This window comes from Maniola jurtina, chromosome 13 (assembly GCF_905333055.1).
Source record: "Maniola jurtina chromosome 13, ilManJurt1.1, whole genome shotgun sequence".
Taxonomy (NCBI): Eukaryota; Metazoa; Arthropoda; class Insecta; order Lepidoptera; family Nymphalidae; genus Maniola; species Maniola jurtina.
This window is the reverse complement of record NC_060041.1, coordinates 2734528-2747003: the sequence shown is the minus strand read 5'-3', so window position 1 is coordinate 2747003 and position 12476 is coordinate 2734528. Positions and strand designations below refer to the sequence as shown.

Sequence of the window (12476 nt, the reverse complement as noted above, 5' to 3'; positions counted from 1 at the left end):
CTTTTTGATAGTTTTACGCTGAGTTGTTCGAAACAAATTCAACAGCGGAGTTTAAACTAATTTAATTACAAGAAATAGTCTAATCAAACTATTGATGGTATGTTACTATCGATGCTATCGATCGAAAATTATGTTCTTAAATCGATAATAATTCTTGCGACACAAAAGGTTGTTGTAAATTTTACTGCCATAAGTCACTAGTAACTCAATGAATTGCCAATTGTAAATCTAAAATTAGATATCTTAGCTAATGCTTAGGTATTAGCTAACTATACTTTAATAGAAAGATAAATAATTGCATCATAAATGCACTGTAAAACTTATGTTTTATTTTCTTTACGAAGTATTTTAACTTCTGCTTGAGAGACTCTTAAAAACAAATTATCTTCGGTTATGAAAATTTATGTGCAAGAAGACATGAAATAGTTATTTTCGTAACGAACTGTTTTAATGGCGAGCTGCCTCTGTTTATATTTTGCAACTGCGGTTTGCACTTTGAATCGTCAGGTAGGAGAGTGCAAAATTAAACCACAAGAAAATCATTTCAATACAAATATTTTAATACATTCATATCAGGTAATAAAAGTCGTCCGCTCAGCGGAAAGGTACATGGACACAATAATAAATTAACTTATGCTAAATCAGTCTAACATTCGCGCCGAGCGCGGTTCGTCTTATCCTAGTATCACAGATGTGTAGAGCGGTGGGTCGGGCGAAGCGCACCCGCGGGGTGAGTGGGGCGCGCGTCGCCGGCGGTCACTCCTCCGACGCCGTGGAGACCTGCGTGCTGCCGCCCGAGCTGAAGGAGCTGCGGCACACGCCGTCCGAGCCGCTCCCCGACCCGGGCTCGCCGCTCTCTCCGGTCTCGACGCTGTCGACTCCCGGGGACAGTGTCCTCAACAAGTCTAGCGCGGCGCGAGCCCGCTGACCGTCGACTGCCGCACTGGAGGCCGCGCCTGACGGCCGATCCCACGCACTCTTCTCGGGCAGCAGGAGACGTCTGGCCTCGCGCTGCACTCGTCGCGAACGCAACGCGAACAGGAAAGGTGACGCCGCCGAAGCGAGCAGGAGCAAGGCTAACGCGGGAGTCCGAGCACTCGCAGCTAAACCCGGCATCGCGGCCGACGCGACTGCCGCGACCGCGTGTGGCACATGTAACAACACTAACGCACCAGTCAATAGTCCAACTCTGGCCGCACGAGATTCTTCCCTATACCGAAACAGTGACGCGTTTGAAATGCGACAACGTATCGACGTTATCCTCGAACCGTTCGTGACGGCTTGAGGTTGCACGGTGAGGAGAGGCGCCGCGAGCAATGGCGCAGAGCTAACTGCCGGTAGACCCTTCCGTATATCCTCAGTCGATTTTCCGTCTCTTCGCGCGTTTCTCAAACTTGCAACAGACGGGCAGCGCACGGGGCGCTCCGGTGGTAGCAGGAACGGTCCAAACTTGTGTTCGCTTTCAGCGATATTGTCTGGCATATCAATTTTTAAAGTGAGCCCTTCTTCCTCCACTAAATCGGGCAAAGTTATCTGGGGCTCGTGGAGTTGCAGGGCGCTGGCTCCGTGCGCTCGCGCTCGCAGGCCGGACGACCGCGCCGCGCGGTAGATCCTCGCGTACATGACGCAGACTATAGTCACCGGTGCGAGGACACCGACGATCAAGTAGACGACGTAGTACGCGAGCTCGACTCCTCGAACGGCAGGCTCTTCCGGATAGTAGTAGCGAAATATCGCAATACTGGCACGCACCGCGGCCGCTACGGCCGAGGCGAGCCAGGTGGCGGAGCACAGCGTGGCAGGTCGGCGTTGAAGCAGCCGAGTGTGACAGCGAAGCGGGTCGGTGACAGCGTGGTGCTGGTCCAGCGCGATGAGCGTGACGGCTAGCAGGGCCGCCAGGCTGCACGCCGAGGCCGCGGCGTCCCCCGCTTCGACCCACCCGGCCTCCTCCCTCGCCGAGTGCTCGCCGAACAGCGCGGGCGCGAGCAGGGAGGTCGTCACCAAATTCGTCGCCAGTAGGTTAATGACGAACCTAGAACAAAGGAAAACAGCCGTTAGTACAAGCAAACAACATGTGTGCAAAGCGAGGCCTTGCACGTTTCTAAACAGTTTCAAGTTTATGGTACAAGTTATTGTGAAATATTACCTATGTCTAACATACTTGGGCGTGTTTAATTGCTGATGACGATTTACGCTGGCAACCAAAACCGTGAAATCGGCCCTAATTCTTAGTTCATAACATAAGTTCAAATGACATGTTTACAAACTTTTCCGGCCGGAGTCTATAATACACCAAAAATAGAGGCAAAAACTACGCAGAATAATCGAGAAAGAACCATGGTTAACCTTTGAAACTGAAAGTGTTACTTTGGCGCCATTCCTTCATACTTTCTCGAGGGGAAAATAAGGTCTATGTTCTTGCGTAAGGCGTTTCATTGTCCTGTTTTAATGTCGCAACTTAGATGGCGGTAGATTATGAGCGCGAAGGACTTTCGTAAAGTCTTGCACTGTGACCGAGTTGTAGCTATTCACGTGCTATTTACTATTCCGGTCTCAATTACAAACGTTACCCTCAAAATGCGTGCAGGTCAGGAAAGCCATAATATCTACGCGAACTGTTTCGCTGTAGTAATGCTGTGGTAACTGCTAACTGCTAAGTTAATAAATCAAAAACAATGGACTGTGTTGTATCCATACTGTAATTGAGTAGCATAGCGATAAGAATTCAGGGCGCCACACTTTTTCCAAGTAACCACCAATTTGAAATAGGCACTTCCATATTTTTTTAAAAGTCTTTCATATATTACCTACTTTTACTTTTAATCTCTAACGCCGAGTTGTAATAAATTGAAAACTTAAGTGGAGATTAAACTAATTTTTAATCTCGAGACTTTCTATGATTAAATTAGTTTAATCTCCACTTGAATTTTTGAATGTGTTTCGAACAACTCGGCTCTAGTCGTATTTCCTATATAGTCGTGATCCCTTTTATTTTCCCTTCCACTTTCCCGGGATCCCTTCCAGGGATTTTTTTGGGATTATAATACAGTGGATCACTAGATCTTTCGTATCGAATTCCAATATATAATGCAAACTCGTAAACTGGTAGGTACTGTGTAATCTAAACTAAAATATTTCCAATTATATTTTCGTAACACCCAAGGTTGATATAAGGAAATTTTATTGAATCACCCAAACATTTCGAGAGGTGGTAAGAGATGTATTTTTTGATAATGGTTTAAAAATATCATACATTATTATAGAACCCAATGTGTTTTATATTAGAGTCCCAAGGTAAGGTTAATCTAAAAACTGGTGAGAAATAAACATAACCTTTGGAGTGAGGAGCGACAAAGACCTGAGTAGTTTTAAAAGTGGTGTTAGAAAACACTTTGTTTACTAATGAAAACTAACGGTACACTAAACATTATCATTTATCACTATCTACTAAAAACTATAAATTAGGCGCATCGGCCACGTCTTTCTATTTAAAAGCTTGTAGCTTTAAAGGTGTTTTAGAGCAACTGAACAAATTTTTAAACAGATCGATAGATAGAAAGTATTTCTTGGAGAAGGTTAGTATTCTTTGGAGAACTAATGGTTTAATTATAAAATCTCTTACAGTTTAAACGGGATCATGCAAGTGTGTAAAGTCATCCGAAGCTAGGACGAGTCGACTGGTTTATAATGATAAATCATCTTAATAAATAACATCTTGTAAATTAATTAGAAATAGCACAGCTCTATTAATTTTGGCCAAAAACTTGTTAATTATCGCTACATTTCCCTGGCAATCACATTGGTCTTTTTTCTGGCAACAAGATATTCTCCAGTCGCTGTAAGTCCATAGCAACTTCTATAAAATAATCATCCAGAATGTTCCAAATTAGCATATGCAGGTAAACTGCCCTTGTGATTGATATGATGACATTGCCAATCCCGAGACCTTAGAGGATATATTTGAAAAACAAATCATACATTTAAAATCGCATATATGCAACGCGCATACATCTTCTTTGTATAGGCGGAATCATTGTTTGAATAGATGAATAAATCTGTTGCCGGGTGTGTAATGATTTACTTTTCAAAAGCACCTTGAAACAGAGTTGTCTACCATAGAGACACCGATCTCATACATTAGCTTCAAAAGCGCTACTTTTTAATAATATTATAGTTTAGTATAGAAGAGTAGTGAAAAGGCGATAGTAAAGTAGGTATTTTAGCTACCAAAATACTCTCCACTTGACTAAATACTAAAGTAATCCAAACTAGCATTTAGAATAGTAACTACAAAGTAGTCGGAAAATGAGTAGGTAATGCTTTTTAAAAGTTAAAACGAAATAATCATACTTCTGTGCAATTCGTGGGAGATAAATTATTGCGATTGCCCTCGACATAGTTTTGCGAAAACCGCCTTGTGTTTTGTACCTATGGCAGTTATGATTTGCCAATTATACTGTAAAGTACTTAACTATAGGAAAATATAAGTTTTTGACATTAAACAGTTAATAGATTAATTTGTGTTTTCTTTGCCTTTGGCAGTTTCCTTGCCATATTTTCTATTGTCCTTAAAGCCTGTGATATTTAATAGTTTAACTCTGTCGAACCCCCGACCTCTTCGACAAGGAAACCGACATCCTAACCACTACTCTATCACCGCTTTTTTATAGCCTAATAGAAATGGTACAAAAATAATGTCGAATTTGATGTGAAACGTTATATTATGCAAATACCATATTTTTTACTTTCCGCTGTTATCTAGATTCTGGCAATTCATTAAGGAAGTTGACATCTAAAGTCTACGCATCGGTATAGTAAAACTATTTAAAAATCTGTGAAGTCACATAGCGTCATAGTTCGGTGAAGTGTGTCAAATACCTACTAGACGAGAAATAAATATACACTCAGCTTCCTCTCGTAAATTAAAATACTTTTACGATGGTTCATATATTTACTATCTAACGAATCGTTTAGTCAATGCCATATCTCAATTTCTTTCTAAATATAAAAAATCTTAGCAGAGAAAATCGAGTGGATAACCCAATTACAAATAATAAACATCATATGCGAAGGCTGCTCAAATTGTTTACAATATATTTAAGCTTTATGAATGTTGCATAGATAAATCATGTCAGTATTATCAAATCATTACAAACAGTGCCGCGTTTATGAGATTGGCGCTAGTTGATATAAAAATAAACCTACAAGGTTGGGAAAACCCCGCTCTAAGTGGAACAACAATATTAATTGATGTTTTTTTTGAAAAACCTTGACTTTCTCCAAATACTTTATAAAATATGGAATTGATTCAAACTGTGTTAACCTTTTTAAAAGACCTCTGCCGAATTGGCAATATATTAAGCCAAATAAATTACAAAATAACATTGAAAATAATTTTTAACATAACCTTTTTTGGATTTCGCAATCGGGATTTCTCTTAGCGTCTTTAAAGTTCGTGCGCACACTAAAACAAAATGATAAACCAAAATCAATCAAGTTTTACCATTTCAAATAAACGAATTGGAAAAGTTATGATAAGATCTATAAAAAATTAGAATTATGTGTCAAATCCTGAGATATTGACGAAGTCACGAGCATTTTCTAGGTTAATTATTATAAGTTCAATAACAAAAACATAAAAACCCTGTTATCCTAAAATATGCGGGGAAAAACGTAAAATTTGATAACCACAAATTTGAATTAACAGATTACTAAAATTCCCTTATTATCGTAAATTATGATATAAATTACAGATTAAATCCGTAAGTTTCCTTATTAATTATCATATTTAGATAAATAATTATCCGCAAATCATTCAATAGTGCGAGTAAATCATATTTATTTTAGACTTCTTCTAGTGAGTCAATTGTGGAAATGACCAACCATGTAATTGCCATGTCAACATACTGTGGTTCTCAAGAATTCCATTTCCAGTTACTATTTTTTTCATATACCTATAGTATAGACGCGTGCGATAATAACAAACGATAATTCATAATATCAAACGATATTATGAACTTGCGATTTTTAGCAAGGAAAAACCTTATACCTATATTTGGTCAAAAAAATATAATATAAAATTAGCAAACACGTTTATGATCTGGATATGTTTTGATTTTAATTTCAGGTTTTTCTTGTAATAATAATCATAATATTTTTTATATTAGTTAACATAAATATTTATACTGTCAGAAGCAGGTAAATCTTTAGAAGTTTATTTAGGTTCCTTAACGGTAAATATAAATTTCAACTGAACAGACATGATTATTATTTTTAAATTCCAAATTAAGAAAGGTAACAGGTAAATAAAACCTTAGGGAAAATGTGCAACCTTTAGATGACCCAAAAATTTTTGACCTCAGAAAAGCTTTCGACACTATCGATCACAGTTTAAGTTGTAAAAACACGTTATTGGGTAAAAGGTGTGCACCTCACATCAATATGACTACAAAACAAGTGAAAGCATAAGAAAACGTATAAGAAAATTAAACATAAGCAAAATAGTGAAATTATTTCGGAAGTAAAACAAAGTAACATTTAATTGATCATATTATATATAACAAAGCAAATAATAAATTACGATCGTGGTCATTTTCCATTCATTTGTTTGCAAGTTCATTTACATTGAAATAAGTACTTGGAAATGTTCCATAAAATGTTACTTGTACTAATTAGGCATCAGCCAAATGGCTGCAGAAGTACATTGGTTAAAATAAAACTGATATTATTAGAAATCGTGTGCTGTGTCTCAAGATATCTAATAAACTTACGACAAAAAAGCAGAAAGCCTAAAAATAAACATGTTACATATTAAACATTATGTTAGTATGACTCTCAGGCCAGATCCTAAATAAATAATTGATCACAAACTTTTTGAAAACCCCCACTTTTTTACAAAGGTAGCGTTTTCCATTAATTTGTCATTCATATTGAAAACGTATTATGGAACATTCCAAAATGAGCTTGTAATAATTTAGATCAATATCAAAATAGAACTACGGGCAACAGCAAAAAACGAATAATGTAGAAAAACCCACTCATAGGAGTAGGTACCTACGTTAGACGACAAATTTAAAAATTAATCATTAATAAGGCAAGGTATTATGGATTGTATTGTGTTGTCAATTAGCTTATTATACAGACATACTGTATCAATATTTTTTGTTGTTATTTTTAATGCAAGAACTTTATGGAAGGGTTACTGACTGAAATGAATCGAATCTTTCAAGTATGAATTTATAAATTAAACAATAGACTGCAAAGTGATGAGTAAGAAAATAACTTCTGAAAGCCTTTTTTGAAGCTTCTTATTGTTTTTAAAAGTCTCAATTTTTTACACTGATTCATTTCTGAGAAAAACACTAAAGATGAACACCAAAAAGGATTTTGGCAATTTATGAGTGGAACCCGAACACCTGAAAAATTAAAAGAAAGTCGATACTTGTTTAACTTGTTCGAACCGTTATCTTCTTTGATGTGATTGCAAAAATGTTATTGTGAGTACTCATTTCCTGTACTTAAGATTCACCTAAAAACTAGTGATTGTATATCTCTTTGGATCGTTTGTGCAAAATCTTCGACTTGATTGATAACTTGCACGTGTCATTGATGTGCTATTGTAATAAAATGTTATTAGCAACTATTAGTAACAAGTTTGGAGTGTCTCTCCATTATTGGATCGTCTAGCTCCATCAATTTTAGTTTGATTGGAATAAGTAATGAACTGTATAAAGTTCTGTCACCAATGTGCGCTACCTATGCACACCTTTTACTAAAAGCTCGATAATTTTAATTACTGTCTCGTACTCGTCGATTAGAAAATAATAGATATTGTATTGTCTAGTTTCTTTTTTCTCTTATCTTATATTAATTCTCCAATGTATTAATTTCAATAAAGTTATTCTATATATCTGTATGTTTCTCGGCGTTTGATCTAGGTCGAAACTAGAAATAATGATTCCGAATTTATTGCCAGTTGCCATTATTTGAATGATATTATTTGGCGATTTGAAAATCAAACGTTTTATATCTTTATTCTTATTCTAGTCATTGCTCGAACTATAACATCTAATTTAATCGTTATTTTACATAAAAATTTGGCACTTAAAGACAGCAGCTTTTTTATCTGGTCTCCACACATGGCTGCCTACCGTTTTACCGATGACTGTACACGCAAGCCGTGGGCCGAACTTCGTTTTTTATAATGGCTCATTACATTAGTGCGAAATTGGTCACGTCGGTGTCTCTGACCGTCCTTTTGTTTTTAACGATGTCTAAATTTTTGGAGGTCTCCCTTAATGGTGCTCTAAAGGCTACTTGCGGTAGCCGAGGTCACTTTATGTACTTCTGGACAGCTTTGAACTTTTGGCAACCTACACCGCCATGGTTTCTGTCATCTATCTTAATGAGATTTGATATGTTATGAACTACTTATTTTACCTAACTGTGGAATCTGGGATCCCATTCCCAAAATAACAATACGACTATGAAGAAAGCATCTAATTTAAGAGTACTGACAGTTAATTTTCTTGTACTTAACTTTTTCTTCGTTATTTCGTGTCCCAATTGAATCAGATTAGACTCTAAATTATTTTTTACTTACATTAGATCTTCAGATCGACAACCATTTTCTCTTTCTGTATCATCATTACTGAGGGTTATGACCTTTCTCTAAAACACAATATAATGGTAGTGAGGTAATAATGTAGACCCTTCGTTAACTCCGCTGAAAACCAATTTTTGCAAGCCCAAAACATTACTATAAAAAAATTCCTAAACCCTTATATTGTGACCTACGTGTCCTACGAATATCATGATATAGACTTGAATAGTTATTTTTTATATTGAACGCTTACGTCGCGCCTATTTTAGAACTAACTTTATATTACTTACTGTCATGATAATGATGTATGACGTATGAACATAGTGAAATCAGAGAAAGATCTTTATTTAAAAAAAGTTGTAAGCACAGCTACCCCTTAATTAAAAATAACAATGCAAAGATCAAGGACCACGATAAAGGTTTAAATTCATCATTCAGCCACAGAAATGGCTACTACCTTGTTCCTGACCACACAGTAGGGATGTTATGGATATACAATTTCGGATCCGGATATGGATATGGATATTGGTAAAAAATAATATCGGTTTCGGTTACGGTTATGGATATTCAATTATTTCGGATTATCCGATAGTTTCAGTTACGGATATTAATTTTTTAAGGAACTGTAAAATGTGAACTGATGAAGGTGTCGCATTCCAGCGGAGTGCACAGTTAATTCGTACGAGTGTAGTATTTAGTTAGACTCCGCCCTATCCGAAACTATCCAAAATTTTTATTACGGATTCAGTTACGGTTACGGATATTTTTTTATATCGGATATCCGATAGTTTCGGTTACGGATATGGATATCCATAACAACACTACCACACAGCACCATTCCTCGCTATCAATTGATCAACAGAACAATGCCGTTGATGCGTTGACGTATGCAATTAATGCAATTATCATAATAAAATGACGTACCTACCTAGTGCTTTACATTCCATGCAACCAAAAAAGGTAGTGCCTAATTTATAGGAACCTGTATTTTGAATTCCGTTTTAGTTTAAATAAAAGGTATTAATTAATGCTCTCTCTGCGTTGTAATCTTCAAATCTTAGGTTTGTGATCCTTTCAATAAACTATAATTATAATGGTAGAGAATTTCTTGGGTTCCCCATCTATCAAATCCATTCGCATTCAAATCGACCAAAAGTGCGATTATTTCAGTTAATTATCAGTCAGTTAGTTATCAAATCTTATTTATTTATTTCTCTTAAATTGAATCTTTATTGCTTAATACTATGACAAAGAATAAAATACAGGATAGAGTTAAAAAACAAATGGTGACCTTATCAGTATAGTGCTACCAGGCAATCCATACATAAGAATTTGTAGAACTGTAGTCATAATAAAGTGTACTCCTAACATCCAATCCCATACATCAGCCTGTATGCGTCTACAGCTAAACATAGGCTTTTGCAAGAGTGCGCCAACCAACACGGTCTATCTGCCTACCTACCCGCTTCCCACCACCTTCTTCAGGTCATCGGTCCAGCGGGCTAGAGGTCGTCCTACACTCCGCTTACCGATACTATACAATATACAACAATAAAATAAGGTTTCACTGAACTACTCACGTTTTGTCAACGTTTTTTACATGCAATCCATTTTGAATACAAATCATCGTTGTCGATGCTACGACCTTCCTCGGTCGTTGCTGTTGAATAATGTAACAATATAACAAAGATTGGATCAATCAATTTATAAATACACTTCCCTTCAACCATTTGATTTTGTACTAAACATAGAATTAGTCTATCTTTACTATTCCTATTAGTTTCTCTATCTATTTTATAGGTACACTCCAATTTTACTTAATTCCTACAGAAATTATGATTATATTATTACTCCGAATATAATATTTCTATGCTTTTTTAATCAAATGGAATTTCGAATGATTTTAAATAATTGCATTTACTATTTAGAGATATTATCATAGGATTCATAAAAATTGCGAAAAATCAAGCCTACAAATAATTAAAAGTATTTAATTTCGATTTACGATTCATAAATTAGCTAAGTAGTCGATTTCAATTTGTTTTTCTTTTTTGACTTCATTCATTTTAATTTACGCAATTATTTTGAAACATAATTTCTGATGTTAAATACTATGATGACTAGGTAAGTGCATAATATTATTTTGTGCAAATTTTTATCTTTGATTGTTCAAATCTGCCTTTTCTTTATGTTAATAAAAACGTCACATTATGACGACATTATTTGTTGTTGTAATCCTCCAGTAGGATTAAGGAACTATAAGGCGGCTTTTGCCGGAACTCTTCAACTTAATTGACAGTAATTAATAACGAGTAGACTTCCTTCATAATTAATCCTTTCCTTCCTTTCTATGTCCTTAACCTTTTGCAGTTTCAAAACTGAATAACTGCAACCAAGAATACTTACAGAATACAATGTAAGTAATCTTAATTCTGTATTCTGATACCTACATAACATAAAACGGCTGATCCGATTGTGGTGAAATTTTAACTTTTTTTTATTATTTATACAAGAAAGTGAAAATAGATAATTGAAATTGAATGTCTTTTTCTCGGCACATTAATTAATTTTTATTTATCGACTCCAGGAATTGTCAATCGAAAATTAGCAACATTATTATTAGAAGCAGACATCAACCTAAGTAGATAGCGATCTATACTTATACCATAACTTTGATTATAACGTCCTTGACCATAAGATAAAAGATAGATGATGCAATATGTTATAGGTAATATTAATTTATTATTTACTATAGTAGTCAATAGGTAGGATCTTCCGTCATTCAAAGAAACAACGTAATTTGCATGACGGGGAAAAATAAGAACTATCTGTGATGCACGATTTAATTAATAATGACGCTTATGTCGTCATATTATTTGATCGCTATTTAATATACGCTATAAATATTAAAACGGATATACCTACTATTAACAAGGCCAAGTGTCCACTGGCAAGTTTTCTTGTAGAAGTCTCTGCCGAAAATCGTCATGGTAACGTCAATGGTAAACCAGTGGATACCCGTACATGAGTGAAATCGATTTCAAATTTATTTTTGTCAATATTCGGACTTTACCCAACTTGGATAGCGTTAAATTAACCCGGTAAACATAGATTTACTTTTTCTTCTTCTACTATTACCGGTAACATCTAAAAAACTTACTTACAGAGTTCTGCAAGAAACTGCGGGATATTACTTGCTAGTACACTTGGCCTAAACTGAAGTTATCACATCACACTAATATTATAAAGGCGAAAGTTTGTATGTGTGTGTGTGTGTGTGTGTGTGTATGTTTGTTACTCCTTCACGCAAAAACTACTGGACGGATTTGGCTGAAATTCGGAATGGAGATAGATAATACCCTGGATTAGCACATAGGCTACTTTTTATCCCGGAAAACCAAAGAGTTCCCACGGGATTTCAAAAAACCTTAATCCACGCGAACGAAGTCGCGGGCATCAGCTAGTCTCATATAAAAGCCGAGATAAATTATTTATAAAGAATAAAGATGTTCAATTAAGATTATTAAGGTTATTGAGATCGAAATTTGTTTTTAATTTGTGATCATTTGTAGAATCTGTGGTGGGATGAAAAAATATTTAACCTAAAATAACCAATTCATTGTTTTTATGTTATGGTCTACCACAAAAACACGCATGATTTTTACAACTGGATTCCCCCCAATACTACAATAATAAACACATTTTGGCGTCATAGCGTCTTCTAGGACGTCATTTACTCTGTTCTCATTTAAAAACATCAGGACAATTCATTCATAATAATTAATAGTGATATTATTTATTACTACTCATTCATGGGTAGGTCTAGCTAGATATAACGCGGGAAATACCTTGGTAATTGTTTTTAATGCTTGCG

At 35.7% G+C, this 12476-nt stretch overlaps 1 protein-coding gene across 1 annotated transcript in view; it reads right to left on the bottom strand.

The window, feature by feature from the left end:
- Positions 1-539: 539 nt before the first annotated feature.
- Positions 540-12476, bottom strand: part of LOC123870954 (putative tyramine receptor 2) — a 33729-nt gene continuing 21792 nt past the window's right edge. Inside the window, exon 2 of the mRNA XM_045914467.1 lies at positions 540-2032. Within this exon, the coding sequence (XP_045770423.1) occupies positions 757-2032 (1276 nt within the window). The 3' untranslated portion in view covers positions 540-756. The remainder of the gene's footprint in view (positions 2033-12476) is intronic.